Raw genomic sequence first — 20705 nt, 5'->3', positions numbered from 1 at the left:
CAATTCCCATCTATGAGTGAGAACATGCGGTGTTTGGTTTTTTGTCCTTGCGATAGTTTACTGAGAATGATGTTTTCCAGTTTCATCCATGTCCCTACAAAGGACATGAACTCATCATTTTTTATGGCTGCATAGTATTCCATGGTGTATATGTGCCACATTTTCTTAATCCAGTCTATCGTTGTTGGACATCTGGGTTGGTTCCAACTCTTTGCTATTGTGAATAGTGCCGCAATAAACATACGTGTGCATGTGTCTTTATAGCAGCATGATTTATAGTCCTTTGGGTATATACCCAGTAATGGGATGGCTGGGTCAAATGGTATTTCTAGTTCTAGATCCCTGAGGAATCGCCACACTGACTTCCACAATGGTTGAACTAGTTTACAGTCCCACCAACAGTGTAAAAGTGTTCCTATTTCTCCACATCCTCTCCAGCACCTGTTGTTTCCTGCTTCTTTAATGATGGCCATTCTAACTGGTGTGAGATGGTATCTCACTGTGGTTTTGATTTGCATTTCTCTGATGGCCAGTGATGATGAGCATTTCTTGATGTGTTTTTTGGCTGCATCAATGTCTTCTTTTGAGAAGTGTCTGTTCATGTCCTTTGCCCACTTTTTGATGGGGTTGTTTGATTTTTTCTTGTAAATTTGTTCGATTTATTTGTAGATTCTGGATATTAGCCCTTTGTCAGATGAGTAGGTTGCAAAAATTTTCTCCCATTCTGCAGGTTGCCTGTTCACTCTGATGGTAGTTTCTTTTGCTGTGCAGAAGCTCTTTAGTTTAATTAGATCCCATTTGTCAATTTTGGCTTTTGTTGCCATTGCTTTTGGTGTTTTAGACATGAAGTCCTTGCCCACGCCTATGTCCTGAATGGTATTGCCTAGGTTTTCTTGTAGGATTTTAATGGTTTTAGGTCTAACATGTAAGTCTTTAATCCATCTTGAATTAATTTTTGTATAAGGTGTAAGGAAGGGATCCAGTTTCAGCTTTCTACATATGGCTAGCCAGTTTTCCCAGCACCATTTATTAAATAGGGAATCCTTTCCCCATTTCTTGTTTTTGTCAGGTTTGTCAAAGTTCATTTTCTTGCTGCTAGACATTTGTGTTGTGTCAAGTTTGGGGCTTTTGTGAGCACATCTGCTATGCGTATTCTTGTACAAGGGTTTTGTGAGTATAGGTTTTCATTTCTCTCAAATACTCGGGAATAGAATTGTTGGGCCATAGGATGGATACATACTTATTTTTACAAGAAATTAACAATTTTTAAAAAGTGGCTGAACCATTTTATATGTTCCCTAGCCATGTATGAGTTCTAGCTCCTCCATATCCTCTGCAACATTTGGTGGTGTTAACTTTATAAAATTCAATACTAGTGGGATCGTGGCGGGATTTCCTTGTGGTTCTGTATTTTATATCTGCGGTCCCTGGTTTTCAGTAATCTCAGTCCAAATTATGTTAAACCTGGAGAGGCTTGGTGGGTATCAATCAAATACACAGCCCTACACTGCCTAATCTCCTTGTAGAACTCTTATTGAACTTAACATGTCTTGGTTATTCTCTGCTTCTCCTTCATGTCTCTTCATGTGTCTTTTATATTACTACATTTTAATTTGTTTTTTTCTATTGTTGTTAATTATTTAGTGTTGCTCTTTTCTTATTGTTTTATGTCTGCTTTTATTTGTTTTGTCATTCAAATGTAGTTATTTTATAAAATCTTCAAAATTTCCTACTCTCTTACGTTCTCATAGTGCTAATTGTCCGGTAATTTTACCTACTGACTCTCACTCAAAATGGATCATTTCCTTGTGTGTTCTGTAAGTCTTAAAACTATGAATTCAACTTCAGAATTTGTTTTTCTTTTGTAGAAATTCCATGGGGTAATTTCATATTTCCATCTGCCACATGCACCAGGGATCACACTGGTCTGTAATCAATTATTAAATTCATTTTTCAATTTGTTTATTACTGCATGACTTTGGATCACATAAAATTGTGTTTCAAACTCACAGTGTATTTGTGGTTTCTGTCTATCTTGGGAACCTTTTTCTTTCCCCATGCAGTACCTGGTGCAGATCCAAGTCTTTCTGTTAATTTCTTGAGTTAGAAGTCCCAGATTTATTTATGCAGAGGTATCAGTTCCAACTCCTTACCTTGAGTGGTTCAAGGTCCAAGGTGGGCATTAAAATGCAAGACTGTGGCCATAAGGCCTGTCTCTGTATCAACAATCTGAAGCCCCAAATTTAGTGGCTTATAACATGAGTGATTCATTATTTCTCATGATTTTACCATCTGGCCTGGACTCAGCAGGACAGTTCGTCTGCTTGAGGTGGTACCTGCTGGGGCCAGAACATCTGAAAGGGACTCTCATTTTCTAGGACTTTTCTCCATGTGACCTCCTTCATTCTATAGGATAACCTGGGCTTCTTCCAAGGTGTCTGGATTCTAGGCAGCAAGCATTATAAGAGTGCAAAAATGGAAGTTACAAGCCTCTTAAAGCTCAACCTAGAAGCCACACTCAGTCTTCCATGTTTCTCCAGAACCAAAGGTTCAGATTCCATAACCATCGTTACTGCCCTCAAATACTTGTTGGAAAACATTTACATTTGGAAAGTGTTCCACTGATGCATTTAACCCTCCCCCTGTTGTATCCTTATGCTATCCCTGGTTTTTTACAATTACAAATTATACAACACCAAACATTCTTGTATTATGTCTTTGAGTTCTCTAATTCTATTTCACTGTATTTCTTTAATTTCCTTGAAGGTATCATTCATGGAGCAAAGGTTCCTTCTTTCTGTCAAATGACCAGATCATCTTAACAAACCCTTCTGTGTAAATATTGCTGTGGGAGTCAGTGACGTTGCACAAGTCATTCATTCTGCCTCTGTAACAACTGTGTCCACAAACTTGCTATTCCTTAGGGAGCAGAATTTTGAATTGGAGTATTTAAATTTCCATTTATTAGCCAGGTGACCCTGTGCATGTCACTTCTCCTTCCTGGAATTTAGTTTCCTTAAACTAATTTTGGACTTTAAGTTTTGATACCTGGCCTTTAATCCCAGCACTTTGGGAGGCTGAGGCAGGTAGATCACTTGAGATCAGGAATTCAAGACCAGCCTGGCCAACATGGTGAAACCCTATCTCTATTAAAAATACAAAAAATTAGCCAGTCATGGTGGTATGCAACTGTAATCCCAGCTACTCAGGAGGCTGAGGCATGAGAATCTCTTGAACCAGGGAGGTAAACGTTGCAGTGAGCCAAGATCGTGCCACTACACTGTAGCATGGGTGAAGAGTGAGACTCTGTCTCAAAAAAAAAAAAAAAAAAAAAAAAAAGTTTTGACACCTGATTAATTTGGGTTAACATATAAATTCATTTTTATTTTCAAGAAAAATATCATTTTGATATTAACCAAGAAAACAGATTAATCCTGGCACTTTATCTGGACACTGGTCACACAGGAAAGAAATAATGCCTGTAAGAAAAAAATTTAGACAAGAAGTCTATAGTTTATTAGCAGCAAAAGGGTAAAAGGAAAGGAAACACTGGGGAGCTTGCATTTAAATTGTTCAGGTTTAGTCTCACTTCATTACTTTTTAATGGAAACTCCTCAACCGTATCATTTCTGCAGCTTAGCAGGATATTTTAAATATATAAAGAAAGTAAAAAAAAAAAGAAATGTTTATAAGAACATGTTTGTATGAGCTTATACTTTTTAGCAGTCTTATGCTGTACATGCATTACACAGATACCATTACATTTAGTTTTACAGGATGTTCAAGATCATACAGGAATAAGACATGTATTCTTTCACACATTCCCAAATTTTATTCTTCCATGATGCTGGAGCACAAGAGTGGTACAGCCAAGCCTCTTAGGAAAGTGTAGAGAACCATCAAGGACATGCAGTGAGTGCAAGGAGGTACAGGGGCAAGGGTGTCAACACATCATTTGTGCCTTACGATGACCCATGATTCATTTATTCCATAGGTTTTTTCTTTTTTTTAACAACTAAATATTTTAAACCAGAAGTTGGAACAGTTATAAGAGAAAGTATAATTTCCTTCTAATTCTTCTCATCAGCCCTCAGGGTATGGAAGAGGATTATAGACCACTCAGGTAGCAGTGTAAAGGAGGTTTAGCATGACTAGCTCCATTTTGCTCCCCACCACCCTCGTGCAGTGATATCTTTTTTTTTTTTTCTCATTTAATTGAATTGTTTTCTTATTAACTTTTGAGATTTTACATATCATTTACAGATATCCTCTTCTGGTATGTTTTTTCTTTTTTTTTTTGCTTTACTTATTCTTTTTTTTTTTTAATTTTATTTTTTAGGTTGATCGCTTTTGCTCATCTCTTCATGTAGGGTGAGCTAACTACGGCAAGAATTTAGTTTATGGTTTAACTTTAAAGCAAAGATGACAATAGTTCCTTCCCAAAACTAACCACCAAAGACATAAAGACAGTATGCACACAAGTAACAACATTATGTTAAAGATTTATAGGAGCAATGTGACCTGACCAAGGGCAAAGAATTTTCACAACTCCCCCTTGTACCCTTGCTGCAGTCCAGATGTCTGTCACCTCTTGATCTCAACCACCTCCCTCTTCCTTTTCCTCAAAGAGAAAAGGAGACTAAAATTCTATAAATTTAAGGTGATTCTTTAGGACAGTAATTTGCCATCTTCTTGGTTTGCTGGCTGTTGGAATAAAGTCATTTTCCTTGCCTGAACATGTTGTCTCTTGATGTATTGGCTGCCATGAAGCAAGCAGTACTGGCTTTGGACTCAGTTACACTCATCATTCTAAATATATTTTAGTCTCTACTGAGAGATTTAGAATGTTGGTCTGGAAAAACTCCTAAACACGGTCTGGACCAGGCTTTTTATTTTCCTGGGAGTTCCCTGAAGCTCATTCAACATAACAAACCCAGGCTTTTTATTTTCCTGGGAGTTCCCTGAAGCTCATTCAACGTAACAAACCTTTGTGCAGACGCACGGGTCCACAGGTAGTGGTGTGAAAAAAACAGGACCTAAGGCAGGCTTGTTTCTGTCCAAACACACTCATATTCCTTTATACAAACTCCAGGGCAAAGATTGAGTGTTATGCTTAAAGACAGATATACCAAGGAACTCAGCAGGTAGCTTCTAGAAAAGCAATGCTTCAGAATCAGCTTGGAGTTTCTGAAATAATTTGACCACTCCAGGAGGCCAGGGGGTGAGATGGATGGAGACATTTTTCACTTGTCAAAGCACAGAAAACCAGGGTATACATGATTTGAATGTGCTGTAGCTCATCTTTTCCTCTTCAAGATGGCAAGCTTCTAGGGGTGATCCTTTCCCCTTACACTGTGTTATTTGGTTTAAAGATTTTCAAGGTTTATCCCAAGCCATGCTGTGAGAACTTGGCAAAACCAAGGGAAATCCAGTATGTCATTTGCAAATAGTTCTTATGGCTGGTTGATCATTGAAAATCTCACCACAAGGGGCATCTTACCTATTAGTTGATCTTCTTGTTGACTCTCTGTTGGGTCATTTACCTTGTCAACCTGACTATTCATTTCAACTGTCACCAGAAAAAAAAAAAAAGTTAAATATTCATTAAACCTAAATCTCTGAGACACATTAAAATGGCCCGTGATTTGATACTTTCCTGATTTCCTATTTGATGCCTCTTTTCCATTTGTTTTCATTCATTCAAGATTTGGGGACTATTCTTGTAGATTTTTACTGGTGGGGGTAGAGGATATACCTCAGACGCCCCCTTCAAAGCTTCTGTTGAAATGTAATCCCTAATGTTGGAGGTGGGGCCTGGTGAGAGGTGATTGGATTGCAGGGATGTGTCATCATGAATGGTTTAGTGCCATCTTCTTAGTGATGAGTGAGCTCACATGAGATCTGGTTGTTTAAAAGTGTGTGACATGTCACCTCTCTCTTGCTTCTAGTCTGGCCATGTGAGTTGCAGACTCCCCCTTCCTCTCCCGCCATGATTGTAAGCTTCCTGAGGTCCTCATCAGAAGCAGATGCTGGCATCCTGCTTCCTGTAAAGCCTGCAGAACCATGAGACAATTAAACCTCCTTTCTTTTTAAACTATCCAGTCTTGGGTATTCCTTTATAGCAACACAAAAACGGCCTAACCCAGTGGGGGAGGGCAGGATTACCTCTTCCCTCAACTGCAACTGAGTTGTCACTTCAGACCAGATTTTTGGGTTGACAGTTTGGATGTACATATTATGATTCTTGGAAAAACGCAAAGGCTTTAATAGATATCTAAGAAAAGAGAGAAGGCAAAGCAAAGCACATCACTGACATGCAGAGAGGTAAGCAGCTCGCTCCAAAATGTCAATATCAGGCCTGTTTGGTTTGCCATACTTTCAATTTCAAATTCAAAACAGACCTTGTAGACTTGCCGATGGCTGCTGTAGTGGCAGTGAGCGGCCATGAAATAAAAAAGCCGACCATCTAACCAGATCCTGTAGTCGTGATAAAACATGTGCTTTTACCTGACTCAGTGTATTCTATGTGAGAATTTGCATAAAAATAGAATGCATGATTACTGCCATTCTCCAGAAGCAGCCAGAGCAGGCATAGCATTCACTCTAAAAATTTCCAAGGGTCCATAGGCTTAATTAGATTCATATTTTTTCAAGCATCAAAGTCCACATTATAAGCTGAGAGACTGAATATACAAACAGATAATGGCCAGGTCATATATAACGATAGAATTCTGACGTAAAACCTCTGCAGAAGCTAGCCTAGGCAACCAAAACACAGTCTCTGCAGCAATTGACTCAGAATGGTCAGGACTTGGTCAGTGACTGTCAGCGTCCCTATTTTTTACCCCTGCTTCCAACTTGGGACCAACCAGGGAAAGCCAAATGTATTTCCTAATACAATCACTTAAGGTGCCCCACTTCTAGTTAGCCACGTCCAGCTTCTCTATGCCAGCAACCTCCAACCAGAGGATGCTTGAAGTATTCCCTTTTCTTAACCTATAAAGGGGGATTTCCTATCCCCTGCCCGCCTTTGAGCCTGCTAAACACAAGTGACAATGGCCACCCTTGCTATAGTTACCTTTGAATTTGTAACCGCTGTTTATTCTCATTTGGGCAGTTTTCATTTATTTGCACAAAACTAACAGCCTGTATCTCCTTTTTCACAAACATGAAATTAGTGTAAAGTAGCGGCAGATGCTGATTTTCACACTTCAAAGAGGCTTGACAGAGAGAATGACGTTACACGGCATCCACCAAACTCTTTCCCAATAAGGAAGGTTTTAAAAGCAGGTCTCAGTGTTCTCACCTGCAAACTGCCCTGAGTTTCTAATGATGTGTGAACTCATTTTAAACCCCATAAATAAACTGGCCCCAGATGCAGCAACCCTATGTAAGTATAAGCATTCATCCACCGTCCATCCTGCTCTGCAAAGTTATTGTGAGTTCACCCTTCTCAGTGTGGGAATGTGCAGGATAAAACACAGAGAGTATTCCTTTTCTGTTTCTTCTTCCAACCAAGGGATACTAGTTCTAAAACCCACTAATAAATGGTACTATAAAAAGCATTCCATCACCAAATAAGTTTGGAAAAAGCAACTTCAAATCATGTTAAACAAGTCTCTTTACCTCTGAGACTTCTGAGAGCCTGCAATCCTCTACTTTGTATGGTGAATCTCCAAGTGAGGACTAAAACTCAGTATTTCACATTTACTTCTCTTTTATTCATGGGCCTGATATTCCTCAAAACATGATTTATAAATAACTAATTAAGAACCATGTCTGTAGCATCACAACCAAGCTGAAGCAGGTTTAGTTCAACTGCTCATAACTAACGTGCAGTGGCTCTTAATGGATGGGTCTGGGGCTTAAAAACATTGTTCTCATGGGCAATGCTTGCCCACGAGTAAAAAGCCAATTTGGGCAATATAAGCCGACGGGCTTATAATTAAGGGAGGCAATTCAGATGATGATAAGCCAGTGGGAACAGGGAATACCTGGTATAGGAAATTCTATTTAAAACTGCAAATAACATCCACCATTGGCTAAATTTTTTCCAAGGTCATTATCAACTCAAAGTAATTTTTTTTTTCCTTTGGCTAAAATAACCCAAATGGCAAGATACTTAAATGACTGACTACCTAACCAATTCTGGTTCTCCTAAACTCTATGGGCCAGTGGAATCAAATACTTATTACATCAGGTAGGCTCAAATAGTTGTTTCTCTAATGTAAGCAATGGTATTTCAAAGGGCCCTTAGCATCGTTGTGCAGGGGAAAAGGGATATTAACATTCCTGAGGCTCAGACTCTTTAGATGCCTACAAAATTAGATGTAAGTTTTTAAAGGTCGTTTGAAAATTTATTTTTAAGGTGCTTTTAAAGACTCACTATGTTTTTAACCAAGGCAATGGATGTGATACAGTGGAGTGAAGTGATGAAGGTACAAGAACAATCTTAGCCCACACCCAAGGTAGGGCTCTCCCGAATGCTGAGTGGAGCTGGGTAACAGGAGGCTAAGTAGGCTAAGTACCTTTTGCAGAAGTAAGTAATGCTTCCATAAAGTTCACTAGGTAGACTTCAGTTCAGTTTAGTCTTGAAAGTATCTATTGAGTCCTCAGTATTATAAGATAGGATTAAACCAGGATATATGCTGTTTTAAAACAGCTAGAAACAGGGTTTTTTTTTTTTAAATAAGAGGTTGCCATTTTTATTAGTTTGTAGTACAAAATGGTTTCTGAAATTTACTGTGTTCTAACCAAATATGTTGCTTTATGGAGCAGATAGCTCCCTTAATCCTAGATTATACACAGAAAATATGCCAGATTTGTAGTTTGCATGGGCTCCAATAGCCCGGAACTTACCATCAGGACCTGGAGTATTTTCTAGGTCACTGGAGCCTTCACTTTTCCCAGGCACCCTAGGTGTGTCCTCGCCTGGAGCTGAAAGAGAAAAAGACCACAGTCCCTGATTAATAGAGAATTATAACAGCCTGAGGGCCAATCATTTCTGTCACCCTCCATTGCCCTTTTAAATTCAAAAATACTCCTGGGATTCAACTTCTCTTGCAGAAAAAGTTAAAAGAGGAAACAGAGGGTTGAGTTGCTTGAATACTTTTGTATGGCCTTCTAAGTTCTCTTTAATTTGTGAGATGATCACATATATACATATATAGTTTCTCAAATTAGAAATCTGGTAGCATCACAGCAAGAAAAGTTGATTTCCTCAGAACAACCTACAGTTTAAATTTAGGGAAGTGTGTCTGTATGCATGGGTGGGTGTGAGAGAGAGTTTATGTAGTTTAACCTTAGAAGAGGAAAAAGAGAAAATGAATTTTGCCTTAGGCATGCCTGAAAGCTGAAAGATTCATTCTCCTGGTAGTGAGAGTTGTTGTTGTTGTTTGTTTTTTAAACAGAAACGAATGGTTTAGTTGTTTCCTTAGGAGACCTCTGATGCTGCCATTTTGGATTGCTGAGAATTTAGTCGTCAGTAGATTTCCTTTGTGACTGGCTTCTATTTGCACAGCTTCACAAGGTGCTTGAATAAGATGCTTCAATGTAGTAAAGGAATTGTGTTTCATACTGTAAAAACATTTCCAGGTATTCAAAAGGACAATCATTTCTTGCTTCTTAGTTAAATCTCTCTTAAGTTTTTATAATTTGAAGAGCAAGGACATTTGTAAATACAAATACATATATAAAGTGCTAGAAAACCCATAATTTTAAAGGTTTTATGATTCCTGTACGTTTTTAAAGAGAGGATTAAATTTATTTTCATTACCTGATTACTTACTGTGCCCAGAGGATGTTAAACTTCATGTGCCTATTGATGAGAAAAAAGCAAGGACAGGAAAGATCCAGTTTATGATGTCTACAAAGAAAGAGATCTTCAGAGGTAGAATTTGTACTCTTGGTAATGGTGTATTGAGGTTGACAATTAAGAAATATGATTCAAAGGTGACAGGGCTCTGAGCTTAGGTAGATGAATGGCAAAGAGGTCATTAATTGATGACATATAAAACAAGCAGAGTGGGAAAAGAAGAAGAAAGCCATTTTAGATTTAAAGCCTGAAGTGCAGGGGCATATATGTGAGGTATCAAACAAGTTTTGCATCTAGCACTGAGGAGAGAATTATGAATGGAACATGTGGGTATTTGGAGGACACCAAGATAGGGTAACATTCATAGTATGAGAGCAGATGAAAAAACTCAGGAAAAGGCTAACACAAGGGAAAAAAAGGACTCATGGTCTCCTCAACTCTTCAAGGACAAGATGAACGTCACTGTGTCCACAGTGCTTTTCACTAGCTCCGGAGAATGAGGTGGAAAAGGAAAAAAAAACTTGGAACTTTCAACTGGACTTGTTAACACTATAAAATACCTTTCTCACACTGCCTATTCGAGGAATGTATCATTTTCCAATTGTTCATCAACATACTCCTTGAACACACAATTACAGAAGAAACCATTGGTGAACTCCCCTAAGCCTGGGAGCAGGAAAACTTTGCTAATTACGCCTTAGAACACAGAAGTAATAGGGAGCGAGAACAAAATATTTGACTTTATAAACATAATAAACTTTTCAATGGAAAAAATACCAAAAGAAATGTTTAAAAAGCTACAAATTGAGGGAAAATATTTGCACCTTTTATCATAGACAAAGTGTTGCTAAAATCTTTATAAGGCCTTCTAAAAATGGAGATGAAGAAGACCACCAACTTAATAGGAAAATGGACAAGAGATTTAACAGACAGTTAGTAAAAGAAGATATAAAACTGGCCTGCAAAACACATGACAAGGTAATTTACTTTGCTAACAACAAAAGGAATGCAAATTAAAATTATAATGAGAAAGGGATTCTGCCTAAGGTGGACTGTAATAATTCAGACTAACCCTCTATCAAGAACAGCTAGAAACACCGAATACATTATTTAAAAATAGCATTGTAAGGCCCCAGAGTGCTACGAATGCAGGACAAAACCGAGGAAATGCAAAATGATGAAGCTGACATTGCACATGTGTCAAGAAGTTGAATAGAGCTTGCAGGTGTTTTGTGAGGCTAGGGGCAGGGAGCAAAACTTGAAGGTTGGGTTCTACCAAGGAGAGGTACCCTGCTAACTACCTCAGGTTGTTGGTGGGGTCCCCTGAAGGGTTATATCCTGGGGGCAAGGATGAACTTGAAATAGACCAGCTCTTTAAAAAAAACCTGAAGTCTATCTTTTAATTAATACAATTCCTGATTGAATTATAGTGCTCTGCTGTCAGAAGCAAAAGTAAATCTTCTCTGGAGGAAGACTAAAAGCCTCAAGTTATCTCTACAGTTTTTCAAACACAGTGTCCAGAATTCAATATGAAAATTACCTGGCATTTCAGAGGAACAAGAACAAGTCACTGAAAACCAAGAGAATAAAAGAGATGACATATGGATACACATCAGAGATCTAGGTTATTGCAGATGCAGCTTAAATAACGATTAATATATTTTTGAAATTGGATGCCAAGTTGAATAATTTTTATGACAAAGTAGTTTATCAGAGAGCTGGATACTTTTTCAAAAGGCAGATGAAAATTCTAGAACTGAAAAAAAAAAACCCCATAAAAACAAGTTAAGAATTAAATAGGTGATTTTGACAGCAGGTAGACCCAGTTGAAGAGGAGATTAGTAAGCCAAAAGTTACATCGGAAAAAGATATAAAGCCTAAATTGCAGATGAAAACCCCAGATAAGAGTGAAGGAACCATATGAGATAGGATTTATCATATGTAAAATGGAGCAAAAGGAATATTTAAAGAGATAATGTCTGATAATTTGCCAACATTAATGAAAGATATCAGATATTGTCTCAAACTACTGTTTCAAGACTGTTATGATTCCTAAGCAAAATTAATGAAAATACTATCACTCAGTCTAATGATTGTGAAACTGCTGAAAACCAACATTAAAGAAAAAAAAGTTATCTAGTGAATAAAGATCCATTAACTTCAAAATAACAACAATAAGACTTATAGATAAATTCATAACAAAAATAATGGAAGCCAGAGATGATGCAATGACATCTCTGAAGTGTTAAAAAAAGACTTTCAAATTTGAATTTGAAATAAAATATTTTTCAGAGAATACGACTGACAGAATTTGTTGTCCACAGACCTGTACTGAAGAAATAGTTTCCACTACCCTCAAAAAGAAAGAAATGTGAAAGGTAATGTGGACAAAGACCTTCACAGCATTATGCAAAATTTCTTACACAGGACAAAGCACCAACCATTAAAATAAGTTTATCAAAACATGCTAAGGGAGAGGAAAATAAGCCAAAGACTCCTGTACAGAATATATAAGAAATAAACATACAAAATAACCTTGAAAAGACAGGGAACCCAACAGAAAGTGGACAAGACACAAACAGACATGTCACAAAAGAGGATATTGTGGCTGGTCACTTAATTTTTTCAATAACCTTTACCAAATCTCATAGCACTTAAAAGCCTTGACTTTTTCACTAGTAAAATGATTATAAAATATTCTGACTCATCTTAACTCTCTGGGACATCATCAGACCTATTTAAAATATAATATTATTTATATGAAATGATTACTGTGGAAAAATTAATTGAGAAGCTCTATCTAAGCATTACTTTCTTGACTATTTTCTTAGGGTCCTTGTTTCTGATGGGATCTAGAGGTACCTGTAGCTGATTGTTTCAGGAAATATCTTTCTAAGTTGTTACTCTCAATGGTAATAACCCTGGTTACATTACTATGGAGAAACCCCTCTGGTATCACAGAGAATTTTCTATCTAATAGGCAGAATTCTAGTCTATTAAACAATGCTTAGTGAAATAAGAGAGGGTACAAAACACTTTCAAAAGTTAGGTGAGAGAGAGGAAAAAGTTGAAGAAAGCAAAATGCAAATAGCAAATCAGAAAACAGTAAACATTTAAATTTCTAGCCCTATGCTCGTCCTTCTAACCTCATTTCACAATGGAATGTGTGAGAAATCTCAGGTTGTGCCACAGGCATAGATTAGTATGAGATTCAATGGCAGATTTGAAATCCATGAAACAGGGAGAAAAAAACAGAAATCAAGGTTGCAACTCTGTATACCGCTATATTCCTGGAGCAGAGGGAAGTATAGTCTGTTAGATCTGCTTTCCAAGACTCCAATATCATGTTTGGTAGAGATTGTTCATTAATTTAATATCATGAGTGCACATGAGGTTTTCCAGTATGTGTGGACATGTATGTGTGGACATGTACTGTGAATATGATACATATGTGTGCAATGGTATGTTTATGTGAATTTGCATGTGCATGCGTGCATGTGTGTGTGTGTTTGTTTGGAAAGTGGGAGAGGAATGGCAGATATTTCTTACTGTGTCATGCATGTGGAACTGGTACTATCCTAATAGCTTCTGCATTGCTGGGCAGTGCAACTGGATGCCCTACAGAAATGAATCCATTTCACATAGACAACATAATCTGATAAAAACAAAAATGGCCTCTGTGGCCTATTTATTACAGTTTGCCTGTCCCTCCTTCCATTTTGATTGCTGCTGGTTGAAACATAAACAAGAGGTACATTCCAGAGCTCCTAGCAGGGGATAAAAGATGCAGAAATAGAAAAAGTCTGGGACATTCAGTACTATTTTCATTTTCTATCAACAACTGCAACTGTACTCCTCAAACCCTTGATTATAGCAATTTTTTCTAGGTTAGTGGAGTTACATAAAAAGTCATAAATGAGGCCGATGTCATCATAGAAGAAAAGATACTGAGATGCACACAGCATGTAGTTAATTAGACTTTTAAATATATAAACGTGAGAGATGTTGGGGGGGGGGTCCTCCAAGCTTTTCTTTTGAGATGTGTATTGACAGTAAACTTCGCACAACAAATAGAATTACAAGTAATTATTTGGCAGAATCTGTAGTTGCATAGGTGACATGATAGGTACAGAGAGCAGGGCCTGTCAGGATTCAATTGCATTGAATTAAAGTGGTATCAACCAAAAGCAAACTTTCTTGAACCACCTTGACAACTTTTGCCATACCTATGTTCCAACTTCACTATTAATGTAATTGGATTAGATAATTCGTTCAGAAATGTTTCCTTCCTACCTGCCACCCTCATGGGAATCTACTTCACTCTGTCTTGACGCTGGGCTTAATTATGAAATTTGCTTTGGCCAATGGGATGTTAGCAGAAGTGTGTCAAGGAGAGACTTGAAATGCATTTGACAGTTGGGGCTTTCCTTCTCCTACCTTTTACCCCAAGGATAACATGCTTTAGGGGCAGCTCATCAGAGGGGGATGAGACCAGGACTCAGCTCACAGCTGGACATACTTCCTGGCCCAGACTAGTTGCAGTTGCTCCTAATATCCATCAGCAAAAGAACAGACAACTGTTCTAAATCCCCTGAGGTTGAAGACGGCTTGATATGAAGCATTATTGTGGTGATAGCTAACTAACACACATAATAATATACTTCTAATTGATTCAGTTCTAAATTTTTCTTAATTTTGTCCCATAGAAATTATAGCTATGAAATCTTGAGCTTCATTTGTGGCTAATTGTTTAACATGCCATAATGTGTTAATCTCTACATCACCTAAAATCATCTATCAAACTACAAATGGTGCATGTACAAAACTTTGAGAAACACTGAATTAATTAAAGGAGAAGTCCCTCAACAGGCTAAACTCTGCTCACTTGTTTCCCTCTGGGTAGATACCCAGTAGTGGGATTGCTGGATTAACTGGGAGTTCTACATTTGAAAAAGATACTTGCACATGCATGTTTATAGCAGCACAATTCACAATTGCAAAATCGTGGAACCAACCCAAAGGCTCATCAGTCAATGAGTGGATAAAGAAACTCTGGTATATATATAATATGTAATATTTTATATATATAGATAATATTTTATCTATATATATGATAGAATACTACTCAGCCATTAAAAGGAATAAATTAACAGCATTTACAATAACCTGGATGAGATTGGAGACTATGATTCTAAGTGAAGTAACTCAGGAATGGAAAATCAAACATCGTATGTTCTCACTGATATGTGGGAGCTAAGCTATGAGGACGCGAAGGCATAAGAATGATGCAATGGACTTTGGGGACTTAGGGGGAAGAGTGGGAGATGGCGAGGGATAAAAGACAACATATATGGTGCAGTATATACTGCTCAGGTGGTGGGTGCACCAGGATCTCACAAATCACCACTAAAGAACTTACTCATGTAACCAAATATCACCTGTACCCCAATAACTTACGGAAAAATAAAATAATCATAATAAAGTGTTAAAACCGAATATAATACCAAAAACAAACAAAAAATAAAATGTGCTCACTGTGATATGGTTCTACAATGGAAGAAAACTGGTCTTGGAGTTTAGGGCATCTGCACGTACATTTAACTCCCAAGCTCAAATGGAAGAAGGCTCTTATTCCAAATACATAGACACGAATTTATGTTCTTTTTAAGCCAATGATTGTTGGAAAAGATGAGCTCAATTAGATTTCATTTTCCCCTAGACTTCCCAGTTCACTATCTAGGTCTAGAATGCATGTGCAACTAAGTGAAAGGAGATCAAAGACCAATTTAATGAGGAATAACACAGTGTCAATATCAACACCAGCTTGAAGAGAAGCTGAGTCCATGGTACACTATGCCGTAATGATGCTTTCCCACAAACTGCTCCTTATAATGAAGTCACCGGCACTATCTAAAATAATCATCATGTGGTTCCAACAGCCATAAACTAAATAAATTTAACTTCTAAAAGAGTGTTCCAGTCCTTGATAATGACATGGATTTATGCATTCACATAGCTGTAGTAATGTCCAGGTTTCATATTCAGGTATTTTGTGAAAATCCATAGGGGTGCAAGGGTAAACACTTGCTCTTAAAATTCATCCAGTGTGAAACGAGGCAAAATAAAACAGGTAGCAATTTACCCCACTTCCCCTACAACAAATGCCATTCAACAAACCACAACTCCACCCTCTAGAAATTCCTTTTCTCATTGAGTATGCCTTTGTTTTTTTCTCTCTCTGTGTCTCTCCCTTTCTCTTTTTCCCTCCCTACCCCCTACTGTGATAGCTTCTGAACCTCAAGTCTGCTTACTTCTGGCTATCTTTCTCAGAGGTGTCACTATTAGTGAAAGGGGATGGAGTTTAACTCACTAGACTTAGGCAGAGCTGATTTCAAATCCAAGTCCTGGCATTTCTATTTATGTGATTTGGGGGCAAGTTCTGTTCACTTTCAGAGTCTTGGTTTTGTCACTTGTAAAGAGAGTTAATGATATCTCTCTCATAAAACTGGAGGATTGAAAGACAAAAAGACTATCATAACTGCCTGATTAATATTTATGGCTACTTCTGGGTATCTCTTTATCACTGACCCTTAAGAACACAAACTTAGCTGAATCACCTCTTCATATCATTCAATAATTTACCACATATCCCTCTTCTGGGGTATCATTCATTCATTATTCTATTATACAGCCAGCATATTGTGCTGCATACCTACTATGTATGAAGCTTAATTAAAAGAGTTAAATGAATTAGAGCTCTGATGTAGCTAGATTAAATCTCAGAGGAGAAAGCACTGTTGCTTTTCGGCATTGTATTTTTCTTTTATTCCTTCTCCTTGTCCATAATTAGCTTTCTTGCATTCTACATCTACATGAAGAACAAATAAGTATCACAAATAAAATGTCACACAGTCTCTCTTTCTGACTTTGAAACAAGATTTATTCTTTTCAATTTACTATAGGTAAATTGGTCCAGTCTTTATTTAAAAATCAGATTCCATATAAAAACTTTATTAACATGTAGCTATTTTACTCTCAGTCTTTAAGTTTTTAGTTGGAAATGGGCTGTTTTAATTAATAAGTGCCAAGAATAATTGTTTTTAGTCACAAGTAATGTTTAAATTATTTAGTCACAGTCACGCAGAATAAGTCAAAGGCTTTTAACCCATTGTGCTGCTTTTCAGAAGCATTTTCAGTTTTTACCTCTTAGTAGATAGAGTGTCCAGAGTCTTCCCCTCCTCTCCTGTCCTTCCTCTTACCTTTTCCTCATTTTCCTTTTGTTTCTTCCTTCCTTCTCTCTTTTTACCTCCCCTTCCCTTCCTGTCCTTCCTTCCTCTCTTCCTTCCTTCCTTCCTCCCTGCCTCCCTCCCTCCTTCTCTCTTTTCCTCCCTCCCTCTCTTTCTTCCCTTCTTCTCTCCTTCTTCCTCCACCTTTCTTCCTGTATCCTAATTTTTACCCTCCTTCCCTCTTTTCATCCATCTCCCTTTCCTTCTTTTCTTTCTTCCCTCCTTCTTTTCTTCCTTCTTTTTGTCCCTCCTTCCCTCCTTCCTGTACCTTCCTTCCTGCATCCTAGTTCTTTCTCTCCCTCTCTCCTTTCCTGCCTCCCTTCTTTCTCCTTCCCTCCCCTCTTTCTTCCTTGAATTTAAGACTTATTATTATGGATACTTTCATGTTTTATGAAGATTTAGTTAACCAAAACAAACTACAATTTAATGAGATATTAACATATAATTTTTTAATGTCAAGTTTCATTTTAGATACAGGGGTACATGTGCAGATTTGTTACTTGGGAATATTGCATGATGCTGAGGTTTGGAGTATGGATCCTGTCACCCTGGTGGTAAGCATAGCACCTGTTTGGTAGTTTCTTCACCCACTCCACTCCCTCCACCCTCCAAGGGTCCACATTGTATATTGTTCCCATATTTATTCCACGTGTGCTCAATGCTTAGCTCCCACTTACAGGTGAAAACATACTATATGCTAACTTTTTAAAATAGCATGCATTTATTTCTAAATAGAAATAAAAATAAAGTTCAATAAACCTAACCCTTAAATAACTGTAGTGACATTAAAAAACAACAGAAAGGACACTTACACATAATTAACACTTTCAAACTGCTCAGAAAAATGCTAATGAAAAATGACCCTGAACAACTCTTTCCATGTTAAAATGTTCCTATGATCTTCCCAGAAAAAAATAATGCACACAATTCCCATCTCTTTCATTCTCTCTCTTTGCTCTTCTCCCACTCTTGCCCTACTTCATACCCTCTCTCATCTCGGTTTTCATTTACTTAAAATATAGATGATACCTTCTATTCTCTGCAGTCTGGCCTTTTTATGTTCTACATAAATATATGTATTTATAATATATTAACAGGTACTAGCATATGTGCATTGATTAGTATTGCATTTTAATATGTGCATTGATTTTAGTGCCTATTCAATATATGCATTTACTATGTATCAGTGAGCATGCCATTGTAATCTGTGTTAATATCTCATTGCATAAATATGGATATATCATAATTTCTTTATCCAGGCCCACGTCAGTGGACTTCTGATGTGTTTCTACACTGTTGCTTTTACAAACAGCTTCAGTGAATATTCTTGCACTTATATTTTGGAAAGATTTTGTAAATATTTCCCGAGGATAAATTCCGAGTGAATTTCTAGATCCAGTGTATGTGAACTGTTAATCTTCATAGATGTTACAAAATTTCCTTCCAGAAAGGTCAGATCAATCAGATCAATTAGAGCATGATAATGATAAAGATAATGATTTCTCCGCAATCTCTAGCAGTGAGTATCCTCAAACTTTTCAGGGAAGAAAATAGTATGTCCTCATTGTTTTGATTTATATTACATTATGAGTGAAGTTACCCTTTCTACCTCACTTCTTTTCTTCCTCCTCCCTGTCTTTTGTCATCTGTTTTTATATTTTACCAATTTCCTATTTGATTGTTTTTTTCCCATGATTTTTGTATATTCTAAACTAAGAAAATTAACCCTTCCCTGTCTAATACATTGTGAGTATTTTCTCCTGGATTGTCATCTTTTTATTTTCTTTAAGATACATTAAATAAATTTAACTATGTATTCTTCTAAAAGTTTTAGGTATTTTTAAGTGACATGTCATGTGCCAATATAACCATAAATTCTTTATTAAAAATCGTTAAACTATCAAAGATGTGTTTCAGGACGAGATTTCTGTATTGATTTTTTAAAACATGGTTTGCCCATTAGATCATTAATTCGGCTTCCCTTTGTTTTAAGACATTTTCTGTTCTATACACTGACTTCTAAATTTCAGGGACACCAATCATTCTCACATAGGGCAATTTATGTGTTTTCTCTTCCATATGTATTATTTTTTCTAATTGTTTTAGAGTGGTCGTGCTCTTTTTCACTGTGAAAATCTCAACCTTTTCTCTTTGTCAGTAATTTGGTCTTTGCTGTTCTTAACTGATTTATTTCTCTAAGCGTGGAAAATTTATCTCCTTAGTTCTTACATTTCAGATCAGTTATTTTATTTTTATCACTGCATCTTCAAGCTTGTTAACATTTTTTCAAAGTTCATCTGTGGTCATTGCAGGGAATTTGGATCTTTCTCTTGGTTTATGTTTTCTTCCACAGTACGTTCTTCACCTGCCCTTTACTGGGTTGCATGCTCACTTGCTCTCTTCCTTCCTTCCCTCTCTTTCTCAGTCAAGGTTTCAGTGCGCTTGCAGGGTGATGTGTATGCCACATGCATGTCAGCAAGCTGCTCCTTTCTATCCTGCTCTGTGGCTCCTTGGTCCTCCAGCAGCTGCCTAGAACCCTTTCATTTGGAGGTTTTCCTTGGGAGGGGTAAAGCAGCCACGTTCATTGTGTTGGATTTCTCAGCAAGTGTATAGCATATCCCATGCCCAGCCCAGGTTCCCCCAAAATTTGTCTGCACAGTTGCCATCTTGGACTTCCATAGTGGGTTTTATCTTTGGGGCTTGGACTTCCCATAGTGGGCACTATCTTTGGGGCTTGGATAATTCCTTCAATTCAACATGAGACTCAGAACTTTCCAGGAGAAAGAGTCAGTCTGGAAGTTCCTCTATTCTCTTTTGCTGTTTTCTTTCTTAGCCTTCCACACTAGCAGGTGATAAACCCTCTGCAGCCTTGTCAGTGAGCGAAGGTGGCTCCTTCTTCAAGGAAGCATCACCTGGGGCCTGCTAGCACCTCCTTCCCTGCTTGTTGCTCACCCCAGAGACCTTGCCTTATGTATGTCCTCTTAAATTTTCTATTTTGTGAAATTCCCAGCATTTCGCTAGAGATAATTAGTTCTAGTCATTTGTTATTGGTCTGCCTTTTCTTTCCCATTTTCCTTCGGAGGTATTGACATGGAGGATTACAAAGGTTATTCTTGTTTCTCTGGGAAAAGGTTGAGTAAAAGGTGTTCATGGCTGACTTCATGCTCTTGTGGAAATTGCCTTGGCCTTGTCTCTCCTAGTTAGGGAGGTAAATGGTAGCTGGTGTGATCTTATTCAGGATGATTTCTGAGCCTGCAGAGTTAGGGATGGGGTAGGGCAACACCAGGCTCATTCCTTCCGCACATTTCCAGAAAGGTGCCTTCCTTTTGCTGGCTACCCACCCTTTCTTTCGTTTAATTACTGTTTTTGTTGATGATACCTGCTTGCTTGTTTTACTTCTCTTCTTTCATGTTGTTAAGTTTGGGGGAGAGTGAGGTTTTAAAATGTGACTTCACACCACCTTCTTTCACCGAAGATCAGGTGTTCAGAGGCTCTTGATTCTTCTGGGTATTTATTGTGGGTGTCACATGCACCTGGCCTTTGCCAGCAGCTGGTTTCAAGAATATTTTTCAAATGATGGTTCTGATCAGACTTGATATGATGGA

General features: G+C 37.6%; 1 protein-coding gene across 1 annotated transcript in view; it reads right to left on the bottom strand.

Annotated features, from left to right (window-relative positions):
• Positions 1–20705, bottom strand: part of MACROD2 (mono-ADP ribosylhydrolase 2) — a 169173-nt gene that overhangs the window by 1331 nt on the left and 147137 nt on the right. Inside the window, exons 8-9 of the mRNA XM_030822001.1 lie at positions 8860–8937; positions 5501–5569 (exon numbers count right to left, since the gene is read on the bottom strand). Coding sequence (XP_030677861.1) covers positions 5501–5569; positions 8860–8937 — 147 coding nt within the window. The remainder of the gene's footprint in view (positions 1–5500; positions 5570–8859; positions 8938–20705) is intronic.

The sequence above is a fragment of the Nomascus leucogenys genome, chromosome 11, assembly GCF_006542625.1.
Source record: "Nomascus leucogenys isolate Asia chromosome 11, Asia_NLE_v1, whole genome shotgun sequence".
Lineage (NCBI taxonomy): Eukaryota > Metazoa > Chordata > Mammalia > Primates > Hylobatidae > Nomascus > Nomascus leucogenys.
The sequence above is the reverse complement of the archived record's forward strand: the minus strand, read 5'-3'. Positions and strand labels throughout refer to the sequence as shown.